This window comes from Lepidochelys olivacea, assembly GCF_965140295.1.
Source record: "Lepidochelys olivacea isolate rLepOli2 genome assembly, chromosome: 2".
Taxonomy (NCBI): Eukaryota; Metazoa; Chordata; order Testudines; family Cheloniidae; genus Lepidochelys; species Lepidochelys olivacea.
In genome coordinates, this window is record NC_140412.1 from 52244190 (window position 1) to 52266150 (window position 21961).

General features: G+C 43.1%; 1 protein-coding gene across 7 annotated transcripts in view; it reads left to right on the plus strand.

Moving 5' to 3' along the window:
* Positions 1-21961, plus strand: part of SNX16 (sorting nexin 16) — a 41512-nt gene that overhangs the window by 17596 nt on the left and 1955 nt on the right. For 6 of the 7 annotated variants that reach the window (XM_084620541.1, XM_084620542.1, XM_084620540.1 and 3 more), the window contains 3 exons: positions 16865-16934; positions 19650-19786; positions 21667-21786. In XM_084620541.1, coding sequence (XP_084476667.1) covers positions 16865-16934; positions 19650-19786; positions 21667-21786 — 327 coding nt within the window. The remainder of the gene's footprint in view (positions 1-16864; positions 16935-19649; positions 19787-21666; positions 21787-21961) is intronic. The other variant, XM_084620546.1, reaches the window with a different exon arrangement.

Sequence of the window (21961 nt, forward strand, 5' to 3'; positions counted from 1 at the left end):
TAGAAATCCAGTCTCAAATATGACAGATCCACTTTTCCATGCTGACTTTCAGAAGGAATATGCCAAATAATGAGGTATGACTCTACTCCCAACACCTGGAATCCTGATACCTAACATTCTAGTATTGTCCGAGAGTGAGTTTTCCAGTAGTTACACATGTGACATGTCTTCTTCTAGAGGTTTGTCTATAGCTGAAATGGAAGAAATTTGTACTGTGGATCTGAAGGTCATGGGCTTACACCCTGCTGATGACCCATGTTGGAGAAAATGTGTATTATGACCCCTTCCTAAGTTAATGCCATTCCCAGGAGTAACAGTTGGAATGGTTTTGTATTGTAAAACGTATTTAGAAGTGAATTTGAATATTTTGCTAATGTTTTATCATATTAGTGTTCATATTTTGGTTAATGGGAGCTTTCCTTTGAAGAAGGGGTGGCGTTGTGGTACTTTTAGAGTGTGTTTGAAGAAGTGAGTGTGTCAATGTCAGAAAACTTGCCTGTGCCTCCAAAACCTGGAAGACCCTGCCCCTGTAAGCTCCAAAAAGTTTAGAATTTGATTTAATAACCTTATTTTTCTAGAAAGTAAGCCTTATTCTTGAAGGTGTAACATTCACACTGATTGGGGGACTTGTTGCCTCATGTCATTACTAATAAGTAAGGCTACATTTTAGTCACGGATATTTTTAGTAAAAGTCTGACAGGTCACGGGCAGTAAACAAAAATTCACAGCCCGTGAGCTATCCATGACTTTTACGATATACCCCTGACTGAAACTTGAATGTGGGGCTGGGGGAAGGCAGCCCAGGTGCTGGGAGAGTGGCCGGCGGCATGGAACCCGGGACCCACTCTGGTGCTGGCCGGGGTGGTTGGCGGGGCCGTCAGGCTCCTTACCTGGCTCCACACTTCTTTCCTCCCTGCCCCCACAGCAGCAGAGTTTCGGTGTGGGAGGGGGTAGGAGGTTGGGGCACTGGACGGGGTAAGGCAGGCGCTGGACGGCGCTTACCTGGGGGGGCTCCCCAGAAGCAGCGACATCCCCCTCACTCAGCTTCTAGGCAGAGGCATGGCCAGCCAGCTTTTCCCACCATCTGCAGGCTCCATCCCTGCAGCTCCCATTGGCCGCGGTTCCCAGTCAATCGGAGCTGCGAATCCAGCGCTCTGGGAGGAGGCAGCATGCAGAGCTGCCTGGCTACGTCTCCACCTCGCAGCTGAGAGAGGGGGATGTTGCTGCTTCAAGAAGCCCTCCAGGTAAGCACTGCCCAGACCCCACCTCACCACATCCCTGCCGTCTCCCACACCCAAACACTGTTGCTGGGTGTTGGGGGAGGGGGTTGCCCGGTGTCCCGAGACTGCCCCAACAGTGGCTGGTGCGTCTGGCGAGGGGCTGCCTGACCTGCCCCTGAACGAGGCACACCGGCCACTGCAGAAGTCGCTGAGGTCGCAGAAAGTCACGGAATCTGTGACTGCCATGACAAACTTGCAGCCTTACTAATAAGCTATGGAACCTTTCATCAGTAGGTCACCAGTCTGAATCCTTCCTGGCTCAGCAGGGATTAAAAATTACCACCTTTGAATGGCTGTTTGGAGGAGTCTGTGGATCTCTGTTCTAGCTTTGTCATCACACCACCACATATTGTGCTGATTTGCTGAGAGGCCAAGAACTGCGTGGGTCATGGAGACTGAACTACCTTTGTTCTTTTGAGAGGAAGTCTTTTCTTTGTTTTCCCTTCCCTGCCATATTAGGGTTGAGGCATGCTGGCAAAGCAGCATGTGTGGGAAGCTTGCCTGCTGATCAAGAACTTCTTTTGCTAGGGCTGTGAGGTGCCTTTCGCTAGCACTAAATTCACACAATAATTTAAAGCTGAAATGTATGGTAGTATGCAAGTTGTTTGCAAATATGCAAATTATGTCTGAATTTGAATAAAAGGTCACATAGAGCAGCAAAAAACTTAGTAGCTATGCATCTTGTCTGATCATTTTCCTGGTGCATTGGAGAGCCAGATCTCTACCTACAAAACTTAACATACTCCTGCAAATTCATGTAATGGGGCAGGAGGGAGAAAGAAGCCTAACCTGCTGAGTAGGCTGTGCTTTGTTCTTCAGAAGCAGCAACATCTCTCTTGTCCCTCCACCCTACCCTAGGGGGAGTCTTAAAGGGAGGCACTCAGTTTCCTGCTGTTGAGATTTGTAGGATAGCTTTACACATGTGTTTGCTTCCTCTGCCTCCCCTGCCCACCAGATGCAGCATAATGCAGCTCTGTCTTTCACTTGGCACTGCTGCCTGTTTCTGTCTTCTTGCCTTCTTATAGATAGGCAATAGGACTGAGGGAAGAGGGAATCATGTAGTAACAGGTGGTAGGAGAAGCAGAGGGCCATGCAGGGGGATTAAGAAGGTGGCGAAAACTACAAAAGGAGAGCTGTTCTAGATTTGGTTTTGACAAATAGGGAGGAACTGGTTGAGAATTTGAAAGTGGAAGGCAACTTAGGTGAAAGTGATCATGAAATGGTAGAGTTCATGATTCTAAGGAATGGTAGGAAGGAAAACAGCACAATAAAGATAATAGATGTCAAGAAGGTAGACTTTAGCAAACTCAGAGAGTTGGTAGGTAAGATCCAATGGGAAGCAAGTCTAAGGGGATAAACAGTTAAAGAGAGTTGCAGTTTTTCAAAGAGACATTATTAAGGGCACAAGCAAACTATCACACTGTGTAGGAAAGATAGGAAGTATGGCAAGAGACCACCCTGGCTTAACTAGGAAATCTTCAATGATCTGAAACTCAAAGATCATTCTGGGATGTATCAGCAGGAGTGTAATAAGCAAGACACAAGAAGTAATTCTTCCGCTCTACTCCGCACTGGTTAGGCCTCAGCTGGAGTACTGTGTCCAGTTCTGGGTGCCACATTTCAGTTAAGCTGTGAAATAAATTGCCTTGGGAGGTTGTGGACTCTCCATCATTGTCTAGCCGACTCTTAAAAATCTCCAAACACTTGTCAGAGATGGTCTAGATCCGTGGTTCTCAAACTCTGGGTAAGGACCCCACGTGGGTCATGACCTGGTTTTAATGGGGTCACCAGGACTGGCTTAGACTTGCTGCGGCCCGGGTCTGAAGCCTGAACCCCACCACATGGGGCTGAAGCCAGAAGGCTTCAGCCCTGGCCAGCAGGGCTCAGGTTACAGGCCCCCTGCCTGGGGCTAAAGCCCTTGGGCTGTGCCCCCTCCCCTGGCCCAGGGTGGTGGGGCTTGGACAGGCTCAGGCTTCGGTCCCCCATCCTGGGGATGTGTAGTCATTTTTGTTGTCAGAAGGGGATCGCAGTGCAATGAATTTTGAGAACCCCGGTCTAGATAATACTTAGTCCTGCCATGAGTGCAGGGGATTGGCTAGATGACCTCTCACAATCCCTTCCAGTCCTAAGATTCTATCTCACAATCTGAGAGGAGAAACTCCCTTCCCCATTATGGTCTGAAAGGGTAGGGATAAAGGAAAGGGGAAGAGACTCTCATTTCTTCCTCTTTTCTCCCTAAAGTTCCTGTTTGGAAGGGGGATGGGGCAGTGAAATTAAAGTTAAACACCATAGTAATACAAATTAAAATGCATTCCCAAGGGAGTTACAGTAAATAGTAGCCATAACTTTTAATTTCTTAATTTCTGTTAATGCAAAAATGCATAATGTATATTATTGTACTTGACTCTAATTTGCCAAATAATTTACAGTAGAAAATCACAGGACTTCCCACAAGCTGTTCTACAGAGACACCAAGGAATTGATATGACCTATTGTAAATAGAAGTATTTATATAGCAGACTGAATACTTAGATGTAATTGTTACGCTTTTTGGTTATCCTCTTTCCACACTGAAGAGCTTTACAGTATTTGTCACATTATTCTAATCCCACATTTTGTAGTGTAATAGGATTTCTAACAAAATAATGTGAAACTAGATACTTTAAAATACATTTGGACTGAACTTTCTGAAATCAAGGGTGAAGATATTAAAGGACAATGGTGAGCTGCCGTGCTTTTATGTAATAATTCTTCCGCATTAGCCATATGCAATCTCATTCAACACAGCTCACATTTTATAAAAAGAATGGTTCAACCAGATAAAGATGGACTATAGAACCATATTAAAAGAGGGTCAGCTGTTTAAACAGTCAACTAAACAAATTTTACACATTGCTCTAATATGGTTGTTTTTCAATATGGCCCAACTTTCTGTGGTTGAATAACTATTTTTACATGTGAAAAGTGTTGGATTGGTTTTTTTTTCTAGAAAATTAATAGATCACTCTATAATCCAATCAGTCATGGCTGGAGCAAATCTAAAATTAGCAGTTGGATTAGATCAGACAGCTGCAGCAGCACAGGAGCTAGCAAACAGAGCTGTAAACAGGGGAGTTTGAGTGGGAGTTCTGTTGGAGGAGAAGGTATTTGTGTTTGTTTGGCTTTGTATTGGTAGTATTTGTATGTGTAGAGGCTTGTAGGGGCTTTGTGCTGGGAGAGAAGCTGAGCCCTGATTAGGGGGCGGGGCTTCACTGACTAGGGGTCCTATAAAGGTAGCAGCCAGTCAGGCAGCAGCACAGACAGCTGCAGCAGCACAGGAGCTAGCAAACAGAGCTGTAAACAGGGGAGTTTGAGTGGGAGTTCTGTTGGAGGAGAAGGTATTTGTGTTTGTTTGGCTTTGTATTGGTAGTATTTGTATGTGTAGAGGCTTGTAGGGGCTTTGTGCTGGGAGAGAAGCTGAGCCCTGATTAGGGGGCGGGGCTTCACTGACTAGGGGTCCTATAAAGGTAGCAGCCAGTCAGGCAGCAGCACAGACAGCTGCAGCAGCACAGGAGCTAGCAAACAGAGCTGTAAACAGGGGAGTTTGAGTGGGAGTTCTGTTGGAGGAGAAGGTATTTGTGTTTGTTTGGCTTTGTATTGGTAGTATTTGTATGTGTAGAGGCTTGTAGGGGCTTTGTGCTGGGAGAGAAGCTGAGCCCTGATTAGGGGGCGGGGCTTCACTGACTAGGGGTCCTATAAAGGTAGCAGCCAGTCAGGCAGCAGCACAGACAGCTGCAGCAGCACAGGAGCTAGCAAACAGAGCTGTAAACAGGGGAGTTTGAGTGGGAGTTCTGTTGGAGGAGAAGGTATTTGTGTTTGTTTGGCTTTGTATTGGTAGTATTTGTATGTGTAGAGGCTTGTAGGGGCTTTGTGCTGGGAGAGAAGCTGAGCCCTGATTAGGGGGCGGGGCTTCACTGACTAGGGGTCCTATAAAGGTAGCAGCCAGTCAGGCAGCAGCACAGACAGCTGCAGCAGCACAGGAGCTAGCAAACAGAGCTGTAAACAGGGGAGTTTGAGTGGGAGTTCTGTTGGAGGAGAAGGTATTTGTGTTTGTTTGGCTTTGTATTGGTAGTATTTGTATGTGTAGAGGCTTGTAGGGGCTTTGTGCTGGGAGAGAAGCTGAGCCCTGATTAGGGGGCGGGGCTTCACTGACTAGGGGTCCTATAAAGGTAGCAGCCAGTCAGGCAGCAGCACAGACAGCTGCAGCAGCACAGGAGCTAGCAAACAGAGCTGTAAACAGGGGAGTTTGAGTGGGAGTTCTGTTGGAGGAGAAGGTATTTGTGTTTGTTTGGCTTTGTATTGGTAGTATTTGTATGTGTAGAGGCTTGTAGGGGCTTTGTGCTGGGAGAGAAGCTGAGCCCTGATTAGGGGGCGGGGCTTCACTGACTAGGGGTCCTATAAAGGTAGCAGCCAGTCAGGCAGCAGCACAGACAGCTGCAGCAGCACAGGAGCTAGCAAACAGAGCTGTAAACAGGGGAGTTTGAGTGGGAGTTCTGTTGGAGGAGAAGGTATTTGTGTTTGTTTGGCTTTGTATTGGTAGTATTTGTATGTGTAGAGGCTTGTAGGGGCTTTGTGCTGGGAGAGAAGCTGAGCCCTGATTAGGGGGCGGGGCTTCACTGACTAGGGGTCCTATAAAGGTAGCAGCCAGTCAGGCAGCAGCACAGACAGCTGCAGCAGCACAGGAGCTAGCAAACAGAGCTGTAAACAGGGGAGTTTGAGTGGGAGTTCTGTTGGAGGAGAAGGTATTTGTGTTTGTTTGGCTTTGTATTGGTAGTATTTGTATGTGTAGAGGCTTGTAGGGGCTTTGTGCTGGGAGAGAAGCTGAGCCCTGATTAGGGGGCGGGGCTTCACTGACTAGGGGTCCTATAAAGGTAGCAGCCAGTCAGGCAGCAGCACAGACAGCTGCAGCAGCACAGGAGCTAGCAAACAGAGCTGTAAACAGGGGAGTTTGAGTGGGAGTTCTGTTGGAGGAGAAGGTATTTGTGTTTGTTTGGCTTTGTATTGGTAGTATTTGTATGTGTAGAGGCTTGTAGGGGCTTTGTGCTGGGAGAGAAGCTGAGCCCTGATTAGGGGGCGGGGCTTCACTGACTAGGGGTCCTATAAAGGTAGCAGCCAGTCAGGCAGCAGCACAGACAGCTGCAGCAGCACAGGAGCTAGCAAACAGAGCTGTAAACAGGGGAGTTTGAGTGGGAGTTCTGTTGGAGGAGAAGGTATTTGTGTTTGTTTGGCTTTGTATTGGTAGTATTTGTATGTGTAGAGGCTTGTAGGGGCTTTGTGCTGGGAGAGAAGCTGAGCCCTGATTAGGGGGCGGGGCTTCACTGACTAGGGGTCCTATAAAGGTAGCAGCCAGTCAGGCAGCAGCACAGACAGCTGCAGCAGCACAGGAGCTAGCAAACAGAGCTGTAAACAGGGGAGTTTGAGTGGGAGTTCTGTTGGAGGAGAAGGTATTTGTGTTTGTTTGGCTTTGTATTGGTAGTATTTGTATGTGTAGAGGCTTGTAGGGGCTTTGTGCTGGGAGAGAAGCTGAGCCCTGATTAGGGGGCGGGGCTTCACTGACTAGGGGTCCTATAAAGGTAGCAGCCAGTCAGGCAGCAGCACAGACAGCTGCAGCAGCACAGGAGCTAGCAAACAGAGCTGTAAACAGGGGAGTTTGAGTGGGAGTTCTGTTGGAGGAGAAGGTATTTGTGTTTGTTTGGCTTTGTATTGGTAGTATTTGTATGTGTAGAGGCTTGTAGGGGCTTTGTGCTGGGAGAGAAGCTGAGCCCTGATTAGGGGGCGGGGCTTCACTGACTAGGGGTCCTATAAAGGTAGCAGCCAGTCAGGCAGCAGCACAGACAGCTGCAGCAGCACAGGAGCTAGCAAACAGAGCTGTAAACAGGGGAGTTTGAGTGGGAGTTCTGTTGGAGGAGAAGGTATTTGTGTTTGTTTGGCTTTGTATTGGTAGTATTTGTATGTGTAGAGGCTTGTAGGGGCTTTGTGCTGGGAGAGAAGCTGAGCCCTGATTAGGGGGCGGGGCTTCACTGACTAGGGGTCCTATAAAGGTAGCAGCCAGTCAGGCAGCAGCACAGACAGCTGCAGCAGCACAGGAGCTAGCAAACAGAGCTGTAAACAGGGGAGTTTGAGTGGGAGTTCTGTTGGAGGAGAAGGTATTTGTGTTTGTTTGGCTTTGTATTGGTAGTATTTGTATGTGTAGAGGCTTGTAGGGGCTTTGTGCTGGGAGAGAAGCTGAGCCCTGATTAGGGGGCGGGGCTTCACTGACTAGGGGTCCTATAAAGGTAGCAGCCAGTCAGGCAGCAGCACAGACAGCTGCAGCAGCACAGGAGCTAGCAAACAGAGCTGTAAACAGGGGAGTTTGAGTGGGAGTTCTGTTGGAGGAGAAGGTATTTGTGTTTGTTTGGCTTTGTATTGGTAGTATTTGTATGTGTAGAGGCTTGTAGGGGCTTTGTGCTGGGAGAGAAGCTGAGCCCTGATTAGGGGGCGGGGCTTCACTGACTAGGGGTCCTATAAAGGTAGCAGCCAGTCAGGCAGCAGCACAGACAGCTGCAGCAGCACAGGAGCTAGCAAACAGAGCTGTAAACAGGGGAGTTTGAGTGGGAGTTCTGTTGGAGGAGAAGGTATTTGTGTTTGTTTGGCTTTGTATTGGTAGTATTTGTATGTGTAGAGGCTTGTAGGGGCTTTGTGCTGGGAGAGAAGCTGAGCCCTGATTAGGGGGCGGGGCTTCACTGACTAGGGGTCCTATAAAGGTAGCAGCCAGTCAGGCAGCAGCACAGACAGCTGCAGCAGCACAGGAGCTAGCAAACAGAGCTGTAAACAGGGGAGTTTGAGTGGGAGTTCTGTTGGAGGAGAAGGTATTTGTGTTTGTTTGGCTTTGTATTGGTAGTATTTGTATGTGTAGAGGCTTGTAGGGGCTTTGTGCTGGGAGAGAAGCTGAGCCCTGATTAGGGGGCGGGGCTTCACTGACTAGGGGTCCTATAAAGGTAGCAGCCAGTCAGGCAGCAGCACAGACAGCTGCAGCAGCACAGGAGCTAGCAAACAGAGCTGTAAACAGGGGAGTTTGAGTGGGAGTTCTGTTGGAGGAGAAGGTATTTGTGTTTGTTTGGCTTTGTATTGGTAGTATTTGTATGTGTAGAGGCTTGTAGGGGCTTTGTGCTGGGAGAGAAGCTGAGCCCTGATTAGGGGGCGGGGCTTCACTGACTAGGGGTCCTATAAAGGTAGCAGCCAGTCAGGCAGCAGCACAGACAGCTGCAGCAGCACAGGAGCTAGCAAACAGAGCTGTAAACAGGGGAGTTTGAGTGGGAGTTCTGTTGGAGGAGAAGGTATTTGTGTTTGTTTGGCTTTGTATTGGTAGTATTTGTATGTGTAGAGGCTTGTAGGGGCTTTGTGCTGGGAGAGAAGCTGAGCCCTGATTAGGGGGCGGGGCTTCACTGACTAGGGGTCCTATAAAGGTAGCAGCCAGTCAGGCAGCAGCACAGACAGCTGCAGCAGCACAGGAGCTAGCAAACAGAGCTGTAAACAGGGGAGTTTGAGTGGGAGTTCTGTTGGAGGAGAAGGTATTTGTGTTTGTTTGGCTTTGTATTGGTAGTATTTGTATGTGTAGAGGCTTGTAGGGGCTTTGTGCTGGGAGAGAAGCTGAGCCCTGATTAGGGGGCGGGGCTTCACTGACTAGGGGTCCTATAAAGGTAGCAGCCAGTCAGGCAGCAGCACAGACAGCTGCAGCAGCACAGGAGCTAGCAAACAGAGCTGTAAACAGGGGAGTTTGAGTGGGAGTTCTGTTGGAGGAGAAGGTATTTGTGTTTGTTTGGCTTTGTATTGGTAGTATTTGTATGTGTAGAGGCTTGTAGGGGCTTTGTGCTGGGAGAGAAGCTGAGCCCTGATTAGGGGGCGGGGCTTCACTGACTAGGGGTCCTATAAAGGTAGCAGCCAGTCAGGCAGCAGCACAGACAGCTGCAGCAGCACAGGAGCTAGCAAACAGAGCTGTAAACAGGGGAGTTTGAGTGGGAGTTCTGTTGGAGGAGAAGGTATTTGTGTTTGTTTGGCTTTGTATTGGTAGTATTTGTATGTGTAGAGGCTTGTAGGGGCTTTGTGCTGGGAGAGAAGCTGAGCCCTGATTAGGGGGCGGGGCTTCACTGACTAGGGGTCCTATAAAGGTAGCAGCCAGTCAGGCAGCAGCACAGACAGCTGCAGCAGCACAGGAGCTAGCAAACAGAGCTGTAAACAGGGGAGTTTGAGTGGGAGTTCTGTTGGAGGAGAAGGTATTTGTGTTTGTTTGGCTTTGTATTGGTAGTATTTGTATGTGTAGAGGCTTGTAGGGGCTTTGTGCTGGGAGAGAAGCTGAGCCCTGATTAGGGGGCGGGGCTTCACTGACTAGGGGTCCTATAAAGGTAGCAGCCAGTCAGGCAGCAGCACAGACAGCTGCAGCAGCACAGGAGCTAGCAAACAGAGCTGTAAACAGGGGAGTTTGAGTGGGAGTTCTGTTGGAGGAGAAGGTATTTGTGTTTGTTTGGCTTTGTATTGGTAGTATTTGTATGTGTAGAGGCTTGTAGGGGCTTTGTGCTGGGAGAGAAGCTGAGCCCTGATTAGGGGGCGGGGCTTCACTGACTAGGGGTCCTATAAAGGTAGCAGCCAGTCAGGCAGCAGCACAGACAGCTGCAGCAGCACAGGAGCTAGCAAACAGAGCTGTAAACAGGGGAGTTTGAGTGGGAGTTCTGTTGGAGGAGAAGGTATTTGTGTTTGTTTGGCTTTGTATTGGTAGTATTTGTATGTGTAGAGGCTTGTAGGGGCTTTGTGCTGGGAGAGAAGCTGAGCCCTGATTAGGGGGCGGGGCTTCACTGACTAGGGGTCCTATAAAGGTAGCAGCCAGTCAGGCAGCAGCACAGACAGCTGCAGCAGCACAGGAGCTAGCAAACAGAGCTGTAAACAGGGGAGTTTGAGTGGGAGTTTGAAAGGGGAGTTTGTCTTGTGGTGCTTGTGTGGGGTTTGGTTTTGCTGTGGGTGGTGGTGTTTTGGTGTGGTTTGTGTTTCCCAGATTAACAGGATTTAGGTGGGAAGGCTATGACAGATTCAGAGGTGGCAGTGGGAGTGACCCATGTAGCAGATGACACAATGAAGATGACTGGATGTGGAAGCTGTGGTATGTACATGATCCTGGAGGGGGCACCTGGTAAGAGTTTTGTCTGCATGAAATGCCGTCTGATAGAGCTGATGGAGGAAAAGATCAGAGGTTTGGAGATGCAGGTGGAAAGTCTGGTAGAGTTTAGGAAGGGGTTTGAGCAGATTATGGAGCAAAGACATGAGGTATCTGAAGGGAAAAGCTCAGACTTGCAGATGGAAGCAGGACTAGGGAATTCTGAGGGGAGACTGGGTGAGGAAAGTGGTCAGTGGAGGCATGTGACTAAAAGAACTAGGCAGAGGAAAAGACGGGCTAGTGAAGGAGAAATAGAGCTTCAGAATAGGTTTGCAGAGTTGGAAAATGAAGAAGGGGCTCAGCAGGTAGTCACTGAAGGTGACAGGGCAAGGAAGAAGAGAAGAGCGGTTAGTCCTATAGGAAAAGGGGAAGAGTTAATGGAGATTACACCAAATATGAGCCCCAGGAGGATACAGGATGGGTTAAAAAGGATTACAAGGGAGAATGGGAATGGAAAAAACTTGCAGCCAGAGGGAACAGGGGATAGACTGGAGAATAGCACCGTCACTAGGAAAAGGCAGGTCTATGTGATTGGGGACTCTTTATTGAGAAGAATAGATAGGCCTGTAACCAGAGCTGATCCAGAAAATAGGAGGGTGTGCTGTCTTCCAGGTGCTAAGATATGGGATGTAGACCTGAGGTTAAAAAGGATTCTAAAGGGAGCGGGAAAGAATCCCCTAATTATCCTTCATGTGGGAACAAATGATACGGCTAGATTCTCACTGGAAAGTATTAAGGGAGACTATGTTAGGCTGGGGAGGACGCTTAAGGAAATTGAGGCTCAGGTGATCTTTAGTGGGATTCTGCCTGTTCCTAGAGAAGGGCAACAAAGGTGTGACAAGATTATGACTATCAATAGATGGCTTAGGCAGTGGTGCTATAAGGAGGGCTTTGGGATGTATGGCCATTGGGAGGCATTCATGGATAGAGGACAGTTCTCTCGGGATGGACTTCATCTGAGTAGGGAAGGAAATAGACTTCTAGGATGGAGGCTGGCACAACTGATTAAGAGAGCTTTAAACTAGGAATTTGGGGGAGATGGTTGGGAGATGTCCAGGTAATCTCCACGCCAGAATTTAGCATAGAGTGGAAAGAAAATGAAGTAAGAGTGGATACAGCTGTAGGTAGGAGGAAGGGCAGTGTAGATACAAGTCTAATAGGTTATACTGGTAGTAAAATAACCGTGCCTAATAGGGTACAGAATGTGAGTGAGGCCAAACAGCAAAAATTAAGATGTTTGTACACTAATGCAAGGAGCCTAGGTAACAAAATGGAGGAACTAGAGTTACTGGTGCAGGAAGTGAAACCAGATATTATAGGTATAACAGAGACCTGGTGGAATAGTAGTCATGACTGGGCTACAGGTATTGAAGGGTATGTGCTGTTTAGGAAAGACCGAAAAAAAGGTAAAGGTGGTGGAGTAGCACTCTATATCAATGATGAGATAGAATGTAAAGAAATAAGAAGCGATGAAATGGATATGACTGAGTCTGTCTGGGCAATAATTAAATTGGGGAAGAAAACTATTAGAGCCTCCCCTGGGATAGTGCTTGGGGTGTGCTATAGACCGCCGGGATCTAATTTGGATATGGATAAAGCCCTTTTTAATGTTTTTAATAAAGTAAATACTAATGGAAACTGTGTGATCATGGGAGACTTTAACTTCCCAGATATAGACTGGAGGATGAGTGCTAGTAATAATAATAGGGCTCAGATTTTCCTAGATGCGATAGCTGATGGATTCCTTCAACAAGTAGTTGCTGAACCGACTAGAGGGGATGCCATTTTAGATTTGGTCTTGGCGAGTAATGAGGATCTCATAGAGGAAATGGTTGTAGGGGATAATCTTGGCTCAAGTGATCATGAGCTAATTCAGTTCAAACTGAATGGAAGGATTAACAAAAATAAATCTGCAACTAGGGTTTTTGATTTCAAAAGGGCTGACTCTCAAAAATTAAGGAAATTAGTTAGGAAAGTGGATTGGACTGAAGAATTTATGGGTTTAAAGGTAGAGGAGGCCTGGGATTATTTTAAATTAAAGCTGCAGAAGCTATCGGAAGCCTGCATCCCAAGAAAGGGGAAAAAATTCATAGGCAGGAGTTGTAGACCAAGCTGGATGAGCAAGCATCTTAGAGAGGTAATTAAGAAAAAGCAGAAAGCATATAGGGAGTGGAAGAAGGGAGGGATCAGTAAGGAAAGCTACCTTATTGAGGTCAGAATATGTAGGGATAAAGTGAGACAGGCTAAAAGTCAAGTAGAGTTGGACCTTGCAAAGGGAATTAAAACCAATAATAAAAGGTTCTATAGTCATATAAATAGGAAGAAAACAAAGAAAGAAGAAGTGGGACCGCTAAAAACTGAGGATGGAGTGGAGGTCAAGGATAATCTAGGCATGGCCCAATATCTAAACAAATACTTTGCCTCAGTCTTTAATAAGACTAAAGAGGATCTTAGGGATAATGGTAGCATGATAAATGGGAATGAGGATATGGAGGTAGACATCACCATATCTGAGGTAGAAGCGAAACTCGAACAGCTTAATGGGGCTAAATCGGGGGGCCCAGATAATCTTCATCCAAGAATATTAAAAGAATTGGCACAAGAAATTGCAAGCCCATTAGCAAGAATTTTTAATGAATCTGTAAATTCAGGGGTTGTACCATATGATTGGAGAATTGCTAACATAGTTCCTATTTTTAAGAAAGGGAAAAAAAGTGATCCAAGTAATTATAGGCCTGTTAGTTTGACATCTGTAGTATGCAAGGTCTTGGAAAAAATTTTGAAGGAGAAGGTAGTTAAGGACATTGAAGTCAATGGTAAATGGGACAAAATACAACATGGTTTTACAAAAGGTAGATCGTGCCAAACCAACCTGATTTCCTTCTTTGAGAGAGTAACAGATTTTTTAGATAAAGGAAACGCAGTGGATCTAATTTATTTAGATTTTAGTAAGGCGTTTGATACTGTGCCACATGGGGAATTATTAATTAAATTGGATAAGATGGGCATCAATAGGAAAATTGAAAGGTGGATAGGGAATTGGTTAAAGGGGAGACTACAACGGGTTCTACTGAAAGGTGAACTGTCAAGTTGGAGGGAGGTTACCAGTGGAGTTCCTCAAGGATCAGTTTTGGGACCAATCTTATTTAATCTTTTTATTACTGACCTGGGCACAAAAAGTGGGAGTGTGCTAATAAAGTTTGCAGATGATACAAAGCTGGGAGGTATTGCTAATTTAGAGAAGGACAGGGATACCCTACAGGAGGATCTGGATGACCTTGTAAACTGGAGTAATAGGAATAGGATGAAATTTAATAGTGAGAAGTGTAAGGTCATGCATTTAGGGATTAATAACAAGAATTTTAGTTATAAGCTAGGGACGCATCAACTAGAAGTAACGGAGGAGGAAAAGGACCTTGGAGTATTGGTTGATCATAGGTTGACTATGAGCTGCCAATGTGATATGGCTGTGAAAAAAGCTAATGTCGTCTTGGGATGCATCAGGAGAGGTATTTCCAGTAGGGATAAGGAGGTTTTAGTACCGTTATATAAGGCACTGGTGAGACCTCACCTGGAATACTGTGTGCAGTTCTGGTCTCCCATGTTTAAGAAGGATGAATTCAAACTGGAACAGGTACAGAGAAGGGCTACTAGGATGATCCGAGGAATGGAAAATTTGTCTTATGAAAGGAGACTCAGGGAGCTTGGCTTGTTTAGCCTAACTAAAAGAAGGTTGAGGGGAGATATGATTGCTCTCTATAAATATATCAGAGGGATAAATACCAGAGAGGGAGAGGAATTATTTAAACTCAATACCAATGTGGACACAAGAACAAATGGATATAAACTGGCCACTAGGAAATTTAGATTAGAAATTAGACGAAGGTTTCTAACCATCAGAGGAGTGAAGTTTTGGAATAGCCTTCCGAGGGAAGTAGTGGGGGCAAAAGATCTATCTTGCTTTAAGATTAAACTCGATAAGTTTATGGAGGAGATGGTATGATGGGATAACATGGTTTTGGTAATTAAATATTCATGGTAAATAGGCCCAATGGCCTGTGATGGGTTTTTAGATGGGGTAAGATCCAAGTTACCCGGGAAAGAATTTTCTGTAGTATCTGGCTGATGAATCTTGCCCATATGCTCAGGGTTTAGCTGATCGCCATATTTGGGGTCGGGAAGGAATTTTCCTCCAGGGCAGATTGGAAGGCCCTGGAGGTTTTTCGCCTTCCTCTGTAGCATGGGGCACGGGTCACTTGCTGGAGGATTCTCTGCTCCTTGAGGTCTTCAAACTACAATTTGAGGACTTCAATAGCACAGATATAGGTGTGAGGTCTTTTTTAGGTGTGGTGGGTGAAATTCTGTGGCCTGCATTGTGCAGGAGGTCAGACTAGATGATCATAATGGTCCCTTCTGACCTAAATATCTATGAATCTATGAATCCAGCCACAATTGTTAGGATTACATAGTGATTTCAAGTACTATGTGAATATTTAAAACTCAAAATTCTTAGGAAAAACTATTTTAATTGCAGAAAACTCTGGACAAATAGTTTACACTGGTCACAGTTTGAATGGGATGGAGGCTTGAAAATTAAGGCCTGTAATGAAAGTCTGGATGCAGTCTTAACTTCAGAGTCAATATTGTGTCTCTCACATGGGCTCCAACCTCCACTTAATCTATAAAACAGCCAACTGATTTCCCAGAGAGGAACTGTTTACGGTGGTGTAAGGGGTACTGCTGCCTACTGTGATTAAAAAGTGAGGCGATTAGGGCAAGTGGGAATTTAAACTTCATATTGGCAAAAATAATTCCAAAGAGGGAGAGGTCTCTCGAACAGGAAAGTTGAAGCACCATCAACTGGTCATTCAAAACTGAGTTGAAAAAAGCATTTAAGAACATACTCGACAATCCAGCAATCAAATGGAGTATAGCAGTCTCTTTCCACTAGACTGGTGGACTGCAGAGTGAAAAGCTGAAAGAAGAAAAAATAGCAAAATAAATGGTTAAGCATAGGGTGGAGAGTGTATTTCTGCATTTCTAGTTGCCAGTCTTAATTAAAGTTGGTTAATTAAACAAGTAGGTGAAAAAAACTTGTTCCCATTAAGTTTTACATGTGCTCTTCCACAACACTGAACACCTGTTCCTGTGTTTCAGATTTTGGTGTGGTTGAGAGAAGGGGAAAATGGCATTCCCTGCATGCAACCTGTAGGGAGTAAAGGGGGGAATAGGAAATTAGGGACCTAGACTTGTGTTTCTACTGTGCCAGTTTTAGCTTTAGACACTTAAAGGGTGTAAGGGTCTGCTTTCTTGACATTGTTTTTAATCCAAGTTAAAGATGATGATGATATCTGTAGCAGGGTAAACCAGAACCCCAGAAGTCAGGTCTTGGCCAGTCAAGGAAGGAGATAGATTTGAGGAAATGTTTTTTTTAAAAAGTATTTAACTTATTTAATATTAATATTTTTTAAAATGTTTATTTTTTCAAGAAATGTACAAAAGCTATGCAGTGCAATGGGCATGCCCGGCACTCAAATTAATAATTACATACACTAAGACAAAGGAATGCAGACATTATATTATCTATTGGTGTGAACTTCTAGGTTCTGTTTTCTGATACAGGAAATGTCTGGCTTCTAAAGATGAATTCGTATTAGTTACAAATGTCATCTATAAAATATAGGTTTTAGTAATGACATAACATGTCCCACTTACATGTAATTCATCCAGGTAACACCAAACTTGGTACCTGGAATTTTTTTACTGTGTATTGGTTAATGGATTGGGATTTTAAACCAAGATCCTGCAAATAGATCTATCTTTGTGTATCCTTGTGTCTGTGCAGAGCCCCACTGATGTAATTGAAGAACAGATCCCTAGAAGGTTCTAGCCCTTACTAAATAGTACTGTAGTGATTTTAGTTCATCTTTTAATATTTAGTAACCAGGAGAATTTTACTGTTAAATATTTAAGGTGCCTGGGAAATAGCTAGTCAATTGTCATCAAAATGATCAATTTCTCTCAAGAAGCTCAGAAATCCTCATTTTAAACTAAACTCCCCTATATATTTTAAATTCATAACTTAAGCATGGATGTAAAAGCTTATGAGAAATTCATATAGTCTCTGTTAAGTACTGTTACTGGCTAAACACACAAGCATGGCTGACATAAAAAGAATAGTATATAAACACTTATGTATATTGGCGGGAATAATATGAAAGCATCGATTCCTTTCATTAACAAAATCATTAGTCACTTGCAGAAACCCTTCAGTTGTGTTCATCTTTAGATATTGTTGCATGTTACTTTTATACCTCAGCTCAATATATATATATATATATATTTTGTTTTTTTGGTGAAGCCTTGCAGTGAGAGAGTTTCTTTGTTTGGATGATCCACCAGGTCCATTTGATAGCCTAGAAGAGAGCAGGGTAAGTGCTATATAATATCATGTGACAAGAACAAATAGTGAATATAGAACAATAATAATATTTGTTTTTAGAATATTGTAAAATATCGGCAGAATATTGTCATTTTTCCTGTATAGCTGGGGTAGACTTTCATTAATTCATAATCAGAAAGCAGTAACTGCTTGTGCTTAATTTTAAAACTGACCAACCATTTTTGAATGATCTGGGCCCATTAATAATCTTTTGTCCTCTTCTATTGATACAATGATCCCTAAATGTGCTTTGTCCTCAGGGGTTACTACCGTATACTAGTTGTTGGCACAGGTGAAGTGGGTAAGAAGATAGCTAGAGTGTTAGTGGCAAAGGTCTAGTTTAGAGTATGACAAACTACAGGATAAAGTTACTGCAATTGTATGTCATAGTTGTACAAGTTAGTTTTCTGGCTTCACAGTAGCATCAGCAAAGTCCCAATGAGCAGAAATATTTCAGGTGGTGAACAGATGGTTAATCCACGCCATTTACATTTAGTAAAAGAATCGCATGTTTCTCACATTGAGTTACTTTGCAGATAAAATAACTCTGATTCAGATTGAGCTGTCTGTTGTGGCAGCAGTCTTCCCTTGCTTGCATTTCAGTTCAGTGGAAACTTCAGCAATGCTTTTTGCAGGGAGCACATTATCTTGGTGCATTGTAATTTATACTGTCAATTTGTTTCTGGATGCAGTCTGAAGTTTAGACCTATAAAGCCATAAACAAATTGAGGCATGGCTGTCCAAAGCTATGTCTGCACTGGGGAATTTTAAAAGAATCTCACTGGTTCAAATGAATGCATATTAATGCTGGTGGAAGCTAAAATGTAGATGCAGCTCCTTCAGCCAGACCCACTTTTACCACCCAAAGAAACCTGGAACCCAACTTCTGACAATCTCTCTCTGGGTACATTATTGTGTACATCTTCAAGGATTCAGTGTATCATTTTGTATAGTATACACTTTCATTTCGAAGATGGTGAAATCAGTTTTCATGTTAACTATTTGATTATAAACTCTGAGGTAAAAACAAACCATTTATAGTAATGCAAACTAGTTGAATGACTAGTTCACGCTAATTAAACAAGCATTCTGTTCATAGCAATAATAATCATACACATATTTTCCTGATAGGTATCTCAAGCTTAGATTCTAGTAGCACTAATCCATCTCCTTACCAGCCTAACAACTTGTATAGTACACTTACTGGTGTTTAGTCCCATGCAGATTTCAATAATTTCTTTGGGCAGCAGGTATGCATATACCATATTTTCCAGGGTTATTTTTTTTAAAAAGTACGTGCCCATTTAGCACAATTAACAGCTGCTTTGTTGACTCTTAATTCAGTGTGTACATTTTTCTTTCTTTGTGGACTATTTATGTGACAAACATTTAGGTGCATTAGTCTAGCTGTTCATACAGTTTTATAAGGAATTCGTATAAATGTTCTTACACTACTTGTACATGTATAATGACCAATCTCTAAACCCGGGATACTCTGACATTCTGCAAAATACAACAGAATCCACATAAATGGCTTCCTGAAATGGAACATCTGCTTAATTGGAGTCATTGTTAGGGGTTCACTGAAAATGTTCATTGTGAAGGTTTAATTGGGTGTCAAGTGTTTTCTGGAAGACTATTCCTGCTATGCACAGGTGTGAACAAAACTCATGCTAACCTGACAATTTGTTTCTAATGGCCTAGGTAAATTTACTATACCATAGGAGTTTGTTTCTAATGGCCTAGGTAAATTTACTATACTATAGTCAATAAGATGAATTAACTTTTAAACCATGAAGTAATGTAAAGTCAGATATCTTTTAATGTATAGAAATATCTTTGAATTGGGGATACATTGTGTTTTGTTTCAAATCTATATAATTGTAAATATTACCACCAATTTCATTAATTGTTATTCAGCGATGGACTTGTATGTTGAAGCAAAATACAGTATCTTCCCAAAACATATTTTTACAGGTGACTTTTAGACCTCTGAAAAACAATAGAATTGCTGACACTATCTTAACTGTAGCATACAGGTAACTTCACTAATATGAACCATATTACTTTTGACTTTAATAGGGCATAGCCCTGTCTAAAATGTTCACATTTAATAAGTCCAGTGAATCAATGGTTAACTGCATGTAATATAAACCAAAAAGTTCACCTCTGAGTTGGATGGTTTCATTATTTAGTGAGGAGGACACACACATTATTAAATCAGAAGTGCTCATTACTGGTGGCAGACTTACTGCTAACAGTAATAGAACAGTAGGCTAGATGCCAAGACTTGTACCATATCCTGCATTAAATGGCTATATAGCAGTATACTTTAGCCTTACACATTAAAACTGGAGAGAGTTCACTGTGAAATTCAGTAGGGTATACATGCAAGGATTACTTTCAGGATGAGGGCCTACTTTGTCAATCCTGTATTTATTTTGCAGTTGGTTACGTAAATGTCAGTGGTGTGACATGGCAAAAGTATTTCAGTTGTGGTATGGTGTAATAAATGGTTCAAAGCCAGTTACATCTTTTTATTAAAGACAAAACTACAACTTTTAAAATTCATTAGACAGCTCTTCAGGGGATCAATACAAAGAAAAGCAACTATAACCCTGTAACTATTGTACATTTTTAAAAGAAAAGCCGTAAACTCAGTCCACTAGGGTTACTGGCAAATAACCTTGAAATTTTCTTTTAGGCTTTTTGTGAAACTCTGGAGGAAACTAATTACCGTCTCCAAAAAGAACTTATTGAAAAACAAAGGGAAGTGGAATCATTGAAGAAATTATTAAGTGAAAAACAACTTCATATAGATACTGTAGAGAAGAGAATTAGGTATGTTGTGGCTTCAGTATTTTCAGAATTTCACAGACTGATGTTAGTAGCTATCCAGATACATCAGTCAAGTGGCTGTGCAGAAGGCAGCGTTTTAAATAATGCTTTCTCATATGTTGAGGGGCTAGCTAAGGAAATGTTCTGTGTTTGTTTTTTAAATCATTTTGCCAATCATACTGTTCCACCTCCTCTAAGATCAGTGAAAACAGGTAAGAAGGTTAAGTACAGTCCGAACTTTGCCTCTGCAGTCCTTGGTGTGTGGAATGCCTTCCTGGAAGTGAGAATGGTGGTTTATTTGGCTCGCTTTAGAAGTTTTAAAGTTCCCCTATATCTGAAAGCCTTTGACATGGCAAAATGATTGCTTGATCTGTTCTTGTGGTTTCATCTCTTGTATTTCATGTGTGTTTGTAGTTTTAACTTTGTTGCTCTGAGGTGCTTGGCATGCTGCAGCAGATAAACAATTTGTAGTCCTGTTTCAAAGCTCTTTAAATCAAAGAAAAAGTAGTGGCAAGGCTTCATAATAAAATTTTATTGTGCATATCTGCTAAAGTATGCAGCAGACCCAGGGGAGATGATGTTGAAATATTGAGAGTTCTGCAAGACCTGCTGAATCTATCATTCTGGAATTTTATTTGGAAAGGAATGAGTCCTCAAAGCCATGTTAGGTGCTTGAAAAGCTCTAGGGATGTGTGCTATGGCATATACAAGTTCACTAAAACAATGAATATGGTGTTGGATGCATGACTTGAATTTAGTCATTAACACAATAAGAAAATAGTTTGAGGAACTGTTACTGCAGCTATTGCAAAAAAGATTAGGAAAACTCACAAACAAGCCACCAGTCACAATAAATAAAGTTATAAATATTATGCTTTCTATAGCTTAAATTTCAACCAGTCTGAAGATCTACTGTCGTAAGATTGTTTTCAAACAAATTTTAAATGTTTCCCGTCCAACTACAGTTTCTTCTTTTCAGAACACTCTACTTTGAAAGCAGCTTTACCTTTTTTAAAAAAAGTAGTAGGAGTAGGGATTGGCAGAGATGTATGTTTGGACAGGAAAAGAATAAATTTGACTGAGGTGGAGAGAAGAGATGGAGGCAGGAATGAGAAGGAATTAATGAATAGTATGAAAAAACAAACAGCTTTGTACTTCATTAATGTTACAATTAAGTGCCAGATATATTTCACGGACGTAATATGCTCTGGGGACAATCCATATTCTCATGGCAAAATACCCATTTTTAGCCAGGATCTGTAGTACAGGAACTTGCCACTGACCTAGTAATTTTTGTCCCACCATGCTTCAGGAAAGACCCTGTTACCTTTCTATGTTTCATTGTTAATGAAACACTATCCTACTTAGGCAAACTTGTGAAAAAAAATGTGTGTTTGTTATATCCACCAGTACCACTTATTCTCTATCATTGGCAATTTTCTATGACCTATGTTGTACAGGAGGTCAGACTAGATGATCACAATGATCCCTTCTGGCCTTGGAACCGATGAAGTAGAGCCTTAAGAAATATTGTTTAACATTCATCTGCATTCGCTGCTGATCTCTTACCTGAAATCACAGTCCTCTGTTTGGGGCATCAGAATCATTTTGTGATATGAAGGACAGAGGATTAGCTTCAGGTGAGGAATAAGCAGCTGGAGCTGATGAGCTGCTCCAAAACAAAGATCCTGCGTAAACTATGGAACTTTCTAATAAAAAAAGAAACAAGAGGGGTAAGTAGGGGGAATGATAGTTGTTTCTAAACAAAATGTCTCATTTAAAATGAAGCATTAGTGGCTCTTCAAGTGCTGATTCACTACTGAATGTTTTGTCAAATATATTGGTTATATTCTACATAAATGTCTCTCTTGAATTTGCTGTAGGGATTTGTCTTTAGGAAATGGGAAAACACGCAGAATGTCAGGAGAAGAAAGTGAGTGCAGTGGTGAGGTGGAGTCTTCTGCAATAGAAGCAGATCAGGGTGCCTTGGGAGATGACAGCTGGTAAATGCAACTTTATTTTTTAACTTAAAATACATTAAGTACTTGACTGTATAGACATACTACTCATCTGTGTAGCACAAAACTGTTTACTGCACAATATTAGCAGCTGTACAATGTATTTGATATGGACCTTGGAGAAGAGGAGGTTGTAGACTTGCAGTGAGTAGTAGTTACC